Source organism: Cricetulus griseus, chromosome 5 (genome assembly GCF_003668045.3).
Source record: "Cricetulus griseus strain 17A/GY chromosome 5, alternate assembly CriGri-PICRH-1.0, whole genome shotgun sequence".
Taxonomy (NCBI): domain Eukaryota; kingdom Metazoa; phylum Chordata; class Mammalia; order Rodentia; family Cricetidae; genus Cricetulus; species Cricetulus griseus.
This window is the reverse complement of record NC_048598.1, coordinates 54,341,387-54,353,935: the sequence shown is the minus strand read 5'-3', so window position 1 is coordinate 54,353,935 and position 12,549 is coordinate 54,341,387. Positions and strand designations below refer to the sequence as shown.

Below are 12,549 nucleotides of genomic sequence, written 5' to 3'. Positions count from 1 at the left end.
GGGTCACCACAACATTAGAAACTGTATTAAAGAGTTGCAGCATTAGGAAGACTGAGAACCAGTGCTCTAGACAAAATATACTTATGTCCTTGAAGCCTAAAGTTTTACAGAGGACAAAGAGAAACACCAACCCCTTTAGTATAATAAGGTATTTGGTGAGGCTGGGTCTGAGTATACAATCCTATCACATTGGTTACTAGGGAGGCTGAGGCAGAAGGATTGTAAATTCAGACTAGCCTGGTCTAAGGAGTGAATTCAAATGGTTGGGGGAGTGGATATCATTTATGCCCCAAATCCAATTATGTTAAGTAAAGGGCATGAACTGTGGACTGAAATCATGAGTCAAAAATAAATCCCCTCCCTTACATAGTTCCTCTCAGGTACTCATCACTACAGTATAAGAGATATCAATACAGGCTCCAACTGTTATAACTTTCTATATCAAAAAAACACTTCACTCTTCTAGACCCTACACTTCCTATGAGTATTTATGATGGTTTGAAATGAACTCAAAGGCACAAATAAACATTCAAGGCCAGGAATACTGAGGTCATCTTTGAGAAAAATCAAGCAATCCAATTTAGCAATTTAGGTAATTTTTATGTGAGTCTAAATTACTTTTTTGTTTGTTTTTTGTTTTTGTTTTTTGAGACAGGGTTACTCTGTGGCTTTGGAAACTGTCCTGAAACTTGCTCTGTAGACCAGGCTGGCCTCGAACTCACAGAGATCCTCCTGCCTCTGCCTCCCGAGTGCTGGGATTAAAGGCGTGTGCCACCAACGCCCAGCTAATCTAAATTACTTTAGAGAACAAGATTTTACAATAATACAAAAACTTAACATGCAAAACAGAGCAGAGCTCTAGTCTACCAAAGGCTGCTGCTGCTAATAGTAGTGTTAACATGAAATTTGGACTGTCTTAGCACTTAATTGATCCTAAATATTCAGCAAAGAAAACACGGAGAGAAATATATTCCTCTCTGTTTTCGACTTTCAGCTGCCTGTAGGCTATTTCATGATGTAAAGTTGCTCTTTACAAAGTAGTTTCTTCAAACAGACTATTGATAATTTCTGAAGAGAACAAATAACATCTGTGAAATGTAGATACCTCCAGTTCAACTCTGAACCAATGACACTGACAAGAGACTGAGACACTCAAAGTAATTTATAAACTGCTAGGAAAGCTTTGAAAGCATCAACCAGACTTACCACATTTTGCTTCTTCTGAAGCATCTCCAAGTGCTCCACAAGACCTTCATCAGCCACATCAAATGGTGTCTGGCCCTAGGAGGACAAAGGAGCACCATGACTGATAGAAAACAGAAGCAGCAATCATGTGACTTCATCAGGGACTGCCTTTTAGTCCTATGATACAAGCTGAATCTCCTTTATCCAAAATACTTAGGAGCAGAAGTGCTTTGGATTTTAGACTGTGTGTGTGTGTGTGTGTGTGTGTGTGTGTGTGTGTGTGTGTGTGTGTGTGTGTAAGTATATATGTCTATATACATATATATGGGTATCTTGAGACCATGACCTTAGTATAAACCCAAAATTAAATTATATTTCACATACAGCCTAAAGGTGGTTTTATATAATATTTTAAATAATTTTGTGCTTTCGTGGTATGGAATTTTCCACTTGGGGTATCATATCAGTGCTCACAAGTCTCAGATTACAAGTATTTCAGATTTCAGACTTGAGCTGGAGACACCCAACCTATAGCTGATTCCCTAATCTGCTTACCTACATTGAGATGCCTTCACAGAGGAGACAATTTAAGAAACAGCAAATCCTTTAACCACAGTGTGTAGTGTCAAACAGTAGTGAGAAAATGTTGCAGTGGCACCATTCCTAATGCTTATGGCCTCTTGACAAATAATCAAGGGGATTCCCTATTTATACCTGTTCTAAAGTATTGCTGTAATGACAAATTCACTGAGTACCCTTTAAAGCCCCAAAGAAACATCTGGAGCACACCCACACTGAGGACTAATAGGAGTGACCTCCCTCTAAGGAAGAGGAGGGACGACAGGCAGATTATTTCTTTTAGGAAACACGGGGACAATGACATGTTCTGACCTACAGTCTGAGAGTGGGACCTGGATTCAGGCGTTATGGGAGACAGACAATACCATTCTAGAAAAATCAAATGATTGGGGATAAGAGTCCCAGGGCTTCCAAGTTGTTTGAAGTGAGACTGGTTAAGAGTGCTTTCAGTCAGAATGGAATGATCTTTGCCATTACATATGTTCTTGAATGACTCTGTGTGCAGAGAGCTCAGCTGTTAAAAGACTTTGAGTTGAGAAAATAGTAAAATATTTCATATCTCACCAGAGACAGGACATTAAGTTTCTCAAAGTTCATTTGTTGTCAGGAACAGACATCTTTTTTCATTTACTTTTGATTTAGGGGCTTCAACACAAGTAGAACCAGATGACATGATTGGTGGACTTTTATTTTATCTAGCACACGTACTTCTTATCAAATTGATTAAAGCAGCAAGGCAAGGTGGTAGAGGACAGCACATCTCCCAGAACGGTCAACTGGATATTGAACAAAGACTTTAAGCCTACGCTAGGCACGCAGCCACCTGATCTCATTGCCCTTTTAGAGGTTCAGGCTCACTAACCAGTTTGTTCCGGATATCCATGTCACAGAGTGCTTCTGCCAGGATGGAACAAGCCTCTTTCACTCCCCAGTGTGCAGCAGCATGAAGAGGAGTCCAGCCATCATGATCCTGAACATTGAGGTCATAGCCGGCCTGAATTAAAAGTCTAGAAGGAAACCCGAAAAGTACATTTATGCCCTTGGTTTTATAGTTTTCTACTAAATAAGCTAATACTTCAGTTGCAAGATAACCTCCAGACATCCTGGGATTCCTTCGTTCCTCTAAGAAAAGCCTGCAATTCATATTACTACTTTGCGCACCAATTGCAATCGTAACTGCACCTCTCCATAAGACTAAGCACATGGCATTCCCTGCACACACACAGCTGCATTACACTGTGCTGGTTAGTTTTTTTCAACTTGACACAAACATGGACTACCTAGGAAGGAAGAACCTCAACTGAAGAATTGCCTCTATTAGGTTGACACATCTATGGGGCATTTTCTTAATTGTTAAGGATGGGGGAGAACCCAGCCCACTGTGGGCAGTGTCATCTCTAGACAGGTAGGCCTCAACTATGTAAGCAAAGTAGCTAGGCAAGCTACAGGAAGCAAGTCAGTAAGCAGCTCTCCTCCTGCCTCTGTTCCTGCTTGAGTTGTTGCCCTGATTTTCTTCCCTCAGTGAGGACTGCTCTCAGGACATGTAAGCTAATAATCTTTCCCCTCCCTAATATTGCTTTATCCATGGTGTTTGTTACAGCAACAGAAAACAACTGGGACATACACCATACAAGTGGAATACATAAATAGAGCAGTTTGTCCCTAAGATTAACTAAACCCTAATCAATCAGAGCCGAGTCACACAACTCTATTACAGAGTATACTTTGCATTTTCCAGTTCAGAAAAGAATTCACATTTGAAATGAGGACTCAAATATCCCTAGGACACTTTACCAATGAGCTTTGTAGGTAACCTATAGAATGCCATACCTCCAATTCTAAAAATACCCACAGAGGGGTCTAGCTAACCATAAAGCTACAGTCTAACTTGTGTCTATGTGATGCAAGAGGAAAAATGTGATTCCTAAAATCTAAATTATACTGTACCATCCTTTCAAGAATTGAGCAGCATATGACTACCATGTTCAGGCAGAAATAGAAGAAGTGCCAACACACTACCAAACCTACTAGAAAGACCTTATTAGGTAGAACATGAACACTGGAAGAGTCTAGCAACAACTGTACATATAGTGGCATTAGCACTCCTATATTCTGGAAATCTTGTTAACACTAATCACCACTATGAGCCACATAGATCATGACTATAAGAAAAGTGAAACAAGTAAAGTCTAACTCTCTTCTCTTGCTTTTTAAAATTGTATTTTTAAATTAATTCATTTGATGTACATATGAGTGTGTTGGGGAGGGGGGTACATACATGCCATTGAGAGCAAGTGGAGGTGATAGGACAACTTGGAGGAATTGGTTCTCTCTTTCTACCACATAGAGGATTGACTTAGGTCATCAGGTTTGGTAGCAGATGTTTTTACCAATGGAATCGTGTGTGGGGGGGTGTGGGTGTGTGTGTGTGGGGAGTGCGTGTACGCATGGCTCCTGTACAAGTTCTATAATTGATCTAATGCTCCCAGAAATTGTCTAAATCATAGAACCAGAAGGGTCACAGGTCTGTACAGTCATAGAGGAGGAGGCTTCAGGAGAGCCAATGACACATCACAGATCTGAGGAAGAGAGACTGTAAGAGGAAGGGAGAACACCCATGAAGGAGCACCAGCAAAATAAGAGGAAAATTTGCAAGGCAAGAGAAAACGAACAAGAAAATACACACCACAGTTAAAAAAAAAAAAAAAAAAAAAAAGAACTTCTACTCCTAAAACTCGTTTCTTCTTCTCCCAGTAGTCCCAGTTCCATACCTGAGGACTTCAGAGTAACCCTTGGCAGCAGCTACATGCAGGGCTGTGGCCCCTGAGCGAGCCTGCCTCACATCTTCTATTTTCCCACTGTTGAGCCACTGGCGGGCATCCTGAAGCATCTGTTGCTCTTCCTCCCTTCTTGACTGCTCTAGGTCAACTCCTACAGAACCAGACACCAGACAGCAGTGTTACTAAAGCTCCACCCGCGTCCAACAGGGCACGCACTTTAGATTCAAAACATGCAGACAGTGTCACAAATAACAGTTTCCTCATCAAGCTGGTAACTTATTAAATTTAAAGCAATGGCATTTGTATAACAAAATCAGCAATGCTAAATAGCCAGGCTAACCACTATGTGGTGCACATTCATAAAGGGAGCATACCTAACATTGTTTTCAACAGAACATAAAAATCAGATGGGATATTATTTTTACTTTACAAGATTTGCATGAAGCTATAAATGCCAAAGTTCTTTAACATGTTATATGATCTTAGTTTCCCAACAATCTGTGGAGTAACTATAATAGCTATTACTAGCCTCATTTGCCATATGAGGATATAAACACAGAAACGCTGTGTGCTTTGCGTATGGTCACAAAAACATCAGTGGCAGAGCTGCCATTAGGACTACTTGATGCTCTTGGCTCTCTTCTTTTCCACTCACTACACCAGAAGATTACTATTGAAAGTCTTCCTTTTGACAGGCAGTGGTGGTGCACGCCTTTAATCTCCGCACTCGGGAGGCATAGGCAGGTGGATCTTTGTGAGTTTCGAGGCCAGTCTGGTCTACAGTGGGAGTTCCAGGACAGGCTCCCAAGCTACACAGAGAAACCCTGTCTCAAAAAAATAAATCAAAGTCTTCATTTGAGGTAGGATATACTATGGCAAAGTGCACTCCACCTAAAGCTTACTTCCATACGCACTTTTGTATATACTTACCTGAAGCTACACAGAGCAATGCATCGATTAGTAAGTGATCTGAAGCCAACACTAGAGTCTGCTTTTAAGACAAGGTAGATTTTGTTTCCCTTACAATCATATGGAGGTATTCCCAAGAGTTCTTCCCTTTATCCATCAATCTGCAATATCTAGGCCAGTAAAGAAGGGCCTTAAGAAAGGACATTCTTCATTATATAAAATGATGAAATGATCCGATTACAAACACACCCATTCAAAAGGTTCCATACTCATAAGCAGACTTTATCTGTGCTTCCAGTCTTCTTTTGGGCTCTTAAATAAGGAACTTCTGAGAACTGTCTGTCTGGGGAGATGCACAGGGTAAAGAGGAAGTCTATTTAGACACAGTAAGAGTTACCAGTGCTGCAGTGAAGCACACATGTAAATGCTTGTTTCAACAAAGCATGAAGGAAGAGTCTGCAATCAAAATAAAGAGTGGATTCTCAAACTAAAACTTACTTTTAAATTTGTAAACTGTAAAATATTTTAGAAGAGGAATGGGGACTGGAGAAATGGCTCAGTGGTTAAGAACACTGGCTGTTTTTCTAGAAGTCCTGAGCTCAAGTCTCAGCACCCACATAGTGGCTCACAACCATCTACAACTGTAGTCCTATGGGATCTAATGACCTCTTCTGGTATGCAGATGTACATGCTGACAAAACATTCATACACATAAAATAAATAAATCCTTTTTAAAAGTGTATTTTTTAGGAGAGGAAATGAGTGGGATGAGAGAATAAACTTAGTATAAAAAATTTAATTCAGTAAGGCAAAAAATCACATATGGACCTTAGTAATAGGTCCTGGAATGACCTGGAATATCCATCACTTAAGGCAGGCTTAGCATACCTCCTATAAAAGGTGAGATACTTAATGTTTCCTTGCAGATTTGCCAGCCCTACAATCTGCCATTACTACTCAACTCTGCTGATGCAGCATAAAAGCAGCTTTGGATAATAAACAAGCAAGTGTGGCCAGACTTGGCCCTAACTGTTCTAAAGGACCATAGCATGAAAGGACACTAAAGCTTTGGAAATAACTTCCAGTAATTTAGAAGCGCCTCCCCTATCTCCAATTGCTACAGTTCTCATCCAGAGTTTCATGATAGTTTTAACAGAAACCTAAGACCTGCTGTCCATGGTTAGTCAATAACTTTAAACTGAAAAAAATTCAAAAGCTAGGTGTGGTGGTGCTTGCCTGTAATACTGGTGGGGAGAAATGAGACTTGAGGCACCTGTCCATGAGCGGCCTGGGAAATTCTATGTACAAAAACAAAGTGACGCTGAGGCGTCTAATAGGAGAGCCCCACCTTATGCCCTGAAATGAGTTTCTTCTAGAACTACAAAATAAGAATATACAATTTCAGAATATATTCTTCTAAGTTAAATTTCTTACCTTAAGAAACTACTAGAGTCAGCTATGGGGGCTCACATCTGTAATTTAACATAGGGAGGTAGAGGTGGAAGACCACCGTCCAGGCAACAGAGCAAGCTCTAGCGCATATGGGGCTATGAAGTAAGACTCTTTCTCAAAAACACAAACATACAAACAAAAGAAACTATCAGAACAGTTTCCACAGTTACTATGGCCAAAGATCCTTTCATAGGTTTTAATAAATAGCTTCTTAGTACCACCTGTAGTTATCAAAGGAAAAGGGCACAAAGTCACAAAATAGATTAGCTACACTGGATTCCAGCCTTTCTTCAGACTTTCCTGTGCAACAGAGATGATATACACACACACACAAAGAAAGGTCCACAGTCTTCCTCGGGTCACTCCTAACTCCAAGATCAGCACACAACCTTAGAATAGCAAAGACAAGGAAGGCCTGGTCATCCTTTGGGCATTCGGCCTATGCCTGTGTGAGTTATTAAGAGGACTGATGACGAATGCTGTGCCGACAGACTTAATCCTGCCCTGTCACATGATAAGGAAGGAGGATTGTGTTCCTAAGGGGCAGCGTGAGAGCCTCTGCTAACCACCCAGTCTCCTAGGTTACCTTGCTTCTTTACTTGTTCCAGAAGAAGGTCTTTCATGGCTGGCTCTTCTGCAAGGTCAGAAGGAACTTCACCCTCGCTGTTCACAATACCCACACTGGCTCCATGGCTAATAAAATACCTGTGTGGCAAAATCAAGATTATCTGTCACTCTGATACCAGTTTGTACTGTGTCTTGAATTCAATGTACGGCAAGGCATATTTGGGGGTTTTAAATATGGTACAGATGAGGTGTTTTGTTGGTCATTTATTATTAATTTCATGCCCTAGTAGCCTTCAATAATTAGGACCACAGGTTTCCAACATGAGCAATGCTTTCTTACACACTCATATTTATTTACATATTCACTTTTCTTACATAGCCAAATCAAAAAGATTTCTTACATATGCATATTCTTAACACCCAATTCTTTTGCTTCTAGAAATACTAAGTCTTTCTAAATACTATAAGGAGCAGGGTGGGGTAGGGTATTTGGCCAAGCCTGTATCCTAACACTCAGGATCTTAAAGCAGGAGGAGCTGAAGTTAGAGGTCAGCCTGGCCTACATGCTAAGTTCAGACTAGTCTAGACTACATAGTGAGACCTGACTTAGTGAGGTAAAATAGGGAAAGCATGCAGCGCTCACTCATGCAACCTAGGATCCAAAGACATTTTAGAAAGACTTATTACACATCCAATTATTAGAAATAAGAACATTTAAAAGCTATGTAAATAAGCAGTTCTCATGAAAATTCGTTTTCAGTGCCAAGGTGAAGTTTGCTTAGTAGTGTTGTGGGTATGAAAACTGAAGAATAAAGTATGTATTAGAGTTTGCATGAATTTAACTTCCACAAAACAAGCCATATAGATGAATCTACATTCATAAAGGAAATTAAATTACTAAAGAAACATTTAAAATGCTAAGCAGATTCTGAATCCATACAGAATATGTATCCTAAAGAAAAAAAGGGCTGCTAAACTCAGTACCTTATCTGTATCTTTTAATTTTCAAAGTGCCCCCCTCTCCCCACCCCACCTCTCTCTCTCTCTTTCTCTCCCTCTCTCTCTCTCTCACATGCATGTGCTCGTGCACACAAATCAGTCTTAAAATTATGTTGAAGGCAATGTAAATGCAACTAAGTACTCTTAATTTAAGAAAATGAGGTTCCTAATACCAACTATGGGGGGGGGGGCGCCCCGGGAGGGTACATGTTGACAAGTCCAATCACCTGAGTTCAATCCCAGAATGATGGAAGGAGAGAATGTGCAGTCCTACAAGTGGCCTTCTGACTTTTATATGCAAACCACTGATTGCCCACACACATACACAAATTACATGTAAAAACATTGCTCAAATTACATGTAAAAAACATTGCTGTTGAGAAACCCTGTCTCGAAAAACCAAAAGAACATGGTTGTTAAGAAGTTCAAACATGTTAAGTCATTTTCTCAAGAAAAAAAAAAACTTTAAGTAAGAAAAAAAAGTGATTTTTCTTAAAAACATGCAACTAGTACTGGCAAAAGCTATTAGCCTCAGTCTTTTTCATGTCAGTCTAAATCAAACTAGTTTTAGGCCAATTAGAATCCCAATAATACTCCAGGCAGTGATGGTACACGCCTTTAATCCCAGTACTTGGGAGGCAGACGCAGGCAGATCTCTGTGAGTTCAAGGCCAGCCTGGTCTACAGAGTGAGTTCCAGGACAGTCAGGGCAACACAGAGAAACCCTGTCTTGAAAAAATGAAACAAAACCAAGAATAAATAATCAGTTCCAACAATTCTAGGACTACTATCAGACACTCAGAAGTACTTAAAAAGTAAAGAAAAACTATGTAAATTGTCTTCCAATTCAATGAACATCAACAATTAAATCGACATTTATTAATCTACTATGATGACATTCAAAGAACTACATTTTACATTGGTTAGATTTTTTATTTAAAAAAATCAACATATGGATGGGCTATGTATTTGAGAGTTGGTAAAGGAAAAAAAAAGGAAATTAAAAGCATAACTTTGATTTCTCAGTGCCTAGTATCCTAGCATAATAGGGCCTTAATAAATATTGATATATCAACTCCACATATATACAGCCTGTGGTGGTTTGAATAAGAATGGCCCCCATAGGCTCACAGATTGAATATGTGGTCACCAGGGAGTGACACCATTGAAAGGATTAGGAGGTGTGATTTTGTTGGAGGAAGTGTGTTGAGGTTTCAAAAGTCCATGCCAAGCCTAGAGTCTCTCTCTCTTCCTGCTGCCTGCAGATCCAGACATAGAACTCTCAGCTACTTTTCCATGTCTACCCATGTGCTGCCTTGCTTCCTGCCATGATGACAATGGACTAAACCTTTGAACTGTTAGACAGCCCCAATTAAATGCCTTTCTGTATAAGAGTTGCTGTGGTCATGGTTTTTTAAGACACAGCTCAATGACACTTCCACCCTCAGAGATTCAGAGAAAGACACCTTACTCAACTCTAAAGTTAATTCCTTCTATCCATATTTTTAAATTGAACAAGTGCCACCATTATATCCAATTATTCCATACATTATTCATTACTCCATAGCCAATAGTTTTTCTTTTCTGGTTTCTTCCCCTCAAGCCAAATGAGTATTCAACCACACCACCTGTACCCTGAAAAAAATCAATATACAAATACTATACACAATAAATATTGGTTGAACTGAAATATATACTCTAATCAAACTCAACCACTTACAACTTCCCCCAACCCCCAACCCCTTCACACCAAGCTCTGCTCCTTAGGGTGAGCTATTTTCTTTAAGTGAATGGAACAAATTTCCTTCTCTTTTAAGATACATTTCACATCTTTTAAGGTCCATTTCAAACTCTTTTGCCTTCAAGAGTCTTGCCTGTTCCCACCAACTGAATTCTCTCTCTCCTTCCTTTAATGCTACCTTCCTGCTCCTGTAAACATTAACTGTACCTCTTCCATAGCAGACACTGTATGTATCTTGATGCTTTCTCTCTTTTCTTGGCATTCTATAAATATTGCTTAAACTACATGAAATATCCTGGTCTCCATTCTAACATGTATCCCTTCCTTTCTGGGTCAGGTTACACAGGCTGCTGCTTCTCCCTTTTCTGATCTGTTCGTGTGCTAATGATCAAGAAAACTGGTTCCTACCAAGAAATACAGCTTTTCCTTTTTCCACATTTCCCCAGTTCATAGGAGAAAAACAGACACCTTTAGCACTGCACTTGTACTGAACAAGAGTAAACATTAATGTATAAACTACTAAGCAGAAAGAAACAGGAGGAGCTGCTAACTGTCTAGAGCCTCAGAATTGCTGTTAGCACTACATATGTGCCTTGAAAGCCTAGCTGAGCATTGATAAAAGGTATTCTGCTATTATTTCCTAACATTTATTTATTAATGTATCCATTTATTTATCTGTGTATGTGCACATGAGCATTCCATGGAACATATAGGAAGGTCAAATGACAACTTGCAGGAATCAGTTTTTTCATTCCACCACATGAGTTCCAAGAATCAGATCTGGTGCTCAGATTTGATGGCAAGTGCCTTTACTTGTTGAGCCATTTCATTGGCTCCCTTTGCTGTTCTTTTAAGGAAAAAAGTACAGAAATAAAATGTGTTTTTAAAAAACCTCAAAATATGTTAGCATTGCAATAAACTATAAATCATGCTAAATGTTTGGGTCAATCTCCTGCTCATAAATTAAACACCACTAGGAATAATCCAGCCAACTAATATTTGAACTCAAACCGAGGAAAAAATAAACTCTAAACACACACACACACACACACACACACACACACACACACACACACACACACACACACACAGTAGAAATACATGGCTGAAAGGATGACCAAGGAACATGAAATAGAATGGTCATGGGTTTCTACTGAAAAAAGCTAGTCTCTCTGTCCTTCATTCCCATTCCCTTGAAGTTCAGTGCTGCCAATTATCCTAGAAATAAGTTTAAAGTGTAAGTTCTTCAAGACACAAACAGATGTCATGTGGAGAGGTCACACATGTGTGACCCCAGCCCTTGGGCTACTGAGGCAGAAGGATTGATGTTCAAGGGCTGCCTGGGCTTAGTGGAGACTATGGTCAGCCAGAGCTACACAGTGATACCCATCTCTAAACAATTTTTTAATACTTTTTATTATGTTGTGAGTATGGGTGTTTTGGCCCTTGGAGCCCAGAAGAGGATGCCAGATCCCTTGGGACTGTAGGTGACCATGTGGATGCTACAGATCCAACCCAGGTCCTATGGAAGAGCAGCCTTAATGCTGAGCCATTGCTCTGTTCCAATCCCCAATTAAATAATCATGTTATTTCCCTGATCTGTTGTATAAAAATATTACAAATAAAGAGTGTAAAGTAAAAACTTATCTGGGGTCTGGAGAGATGGCTCAGGGGTTAAGAGCACTGACTGCTCTTTCAGAGGACCCTGGTTCAATTTCCAGCACCCACATGGCAGCTCATACCTGTCTGTAGCTCCAGTTTCAGGGGACCTTATACCCATGGCAAAAACATCAATGCACATAAAAATAACTTATTTAATACTCTAAATGTGTATATTACAAGGTAAACTAAGGCATGCCATCTCTACCTCTATCCCACATCTACAGTGGATTCCAGTCGGGATCAGCTCACTATGGTCAGACATTCATATGTATAAGTTGTGATAGTCACGGATAAACTCACTTCATTCAAGGTATTATTTGGTTGAGTAAAGATTTCTAATTTTAAATTTATTTCTGGGGAGGGGGGATTAGAAAGATGGCTCAAAGGTTAATAGCACTGGCTGCTATCCTAGAGGTCCTAAGTTTAATTCCCAGCAACCACATGGTGGCTCACAATCATCTGTAATGAGATCTGGGGCTCACAATTATTTATAATGAGATCTGTTGCCATCTTCTGGCATGCAAGCATACATGCAGATAGAATGTTGCATAATAAATAAATAAACAAATAAATAAATAAATCTTTTTAAAAAAATCTATTTCTGGGGCTGGGTGATGGTGGCACATGCCTTTAGTCCCAGCACTCGGGAGGCAGAGGCAGGTGGATCTCTATGAGT

General features: G+C 39.8%; 1 protein-coding gene across 6 annotated transcripts in view; it reads right to left on the bottom strand.

Moving 5' to 3' along the window:
- Window positions 1-12,549, bottom strand: part of Ppp1r12b (protein phosphatase 1 regulatory subunit 12B) — a 207,084-nt gene that overhangs the window by 141,409 nt on the left and 53,126 nt on the right. For all 6 annotated transcript variants that reach the window (XR_004770351.1, XR_004770352.1, XM_027417535.2 and 3 more), the window contains exons 3-6: window positions 7,492-7,610; window positions 4,536-4,695; window positions 2,627-2,771; window positions 1,207-1,281 (exon numbers count right to left, since the gene is read on the bottom strand). Coding sequence is in view for 4 of the 6 variants with exons in the window: in XM_027417535.2 (XP_027273336.1) it covers window positions 1,207-1,281; window positions 2,627-2,771; window positions 4,536-4,695; window positions 7,492-7,610 (499 nt within the window). In the remaining 2 variants the exon portion in view is untranslated. The remainder of the gene's footprint in view (window positions 1-1,206; window positions 1,282-2,626; window positions 2,772-4,535; window positions 4,696-7,491; window positions 7,611-12,549) is intronic.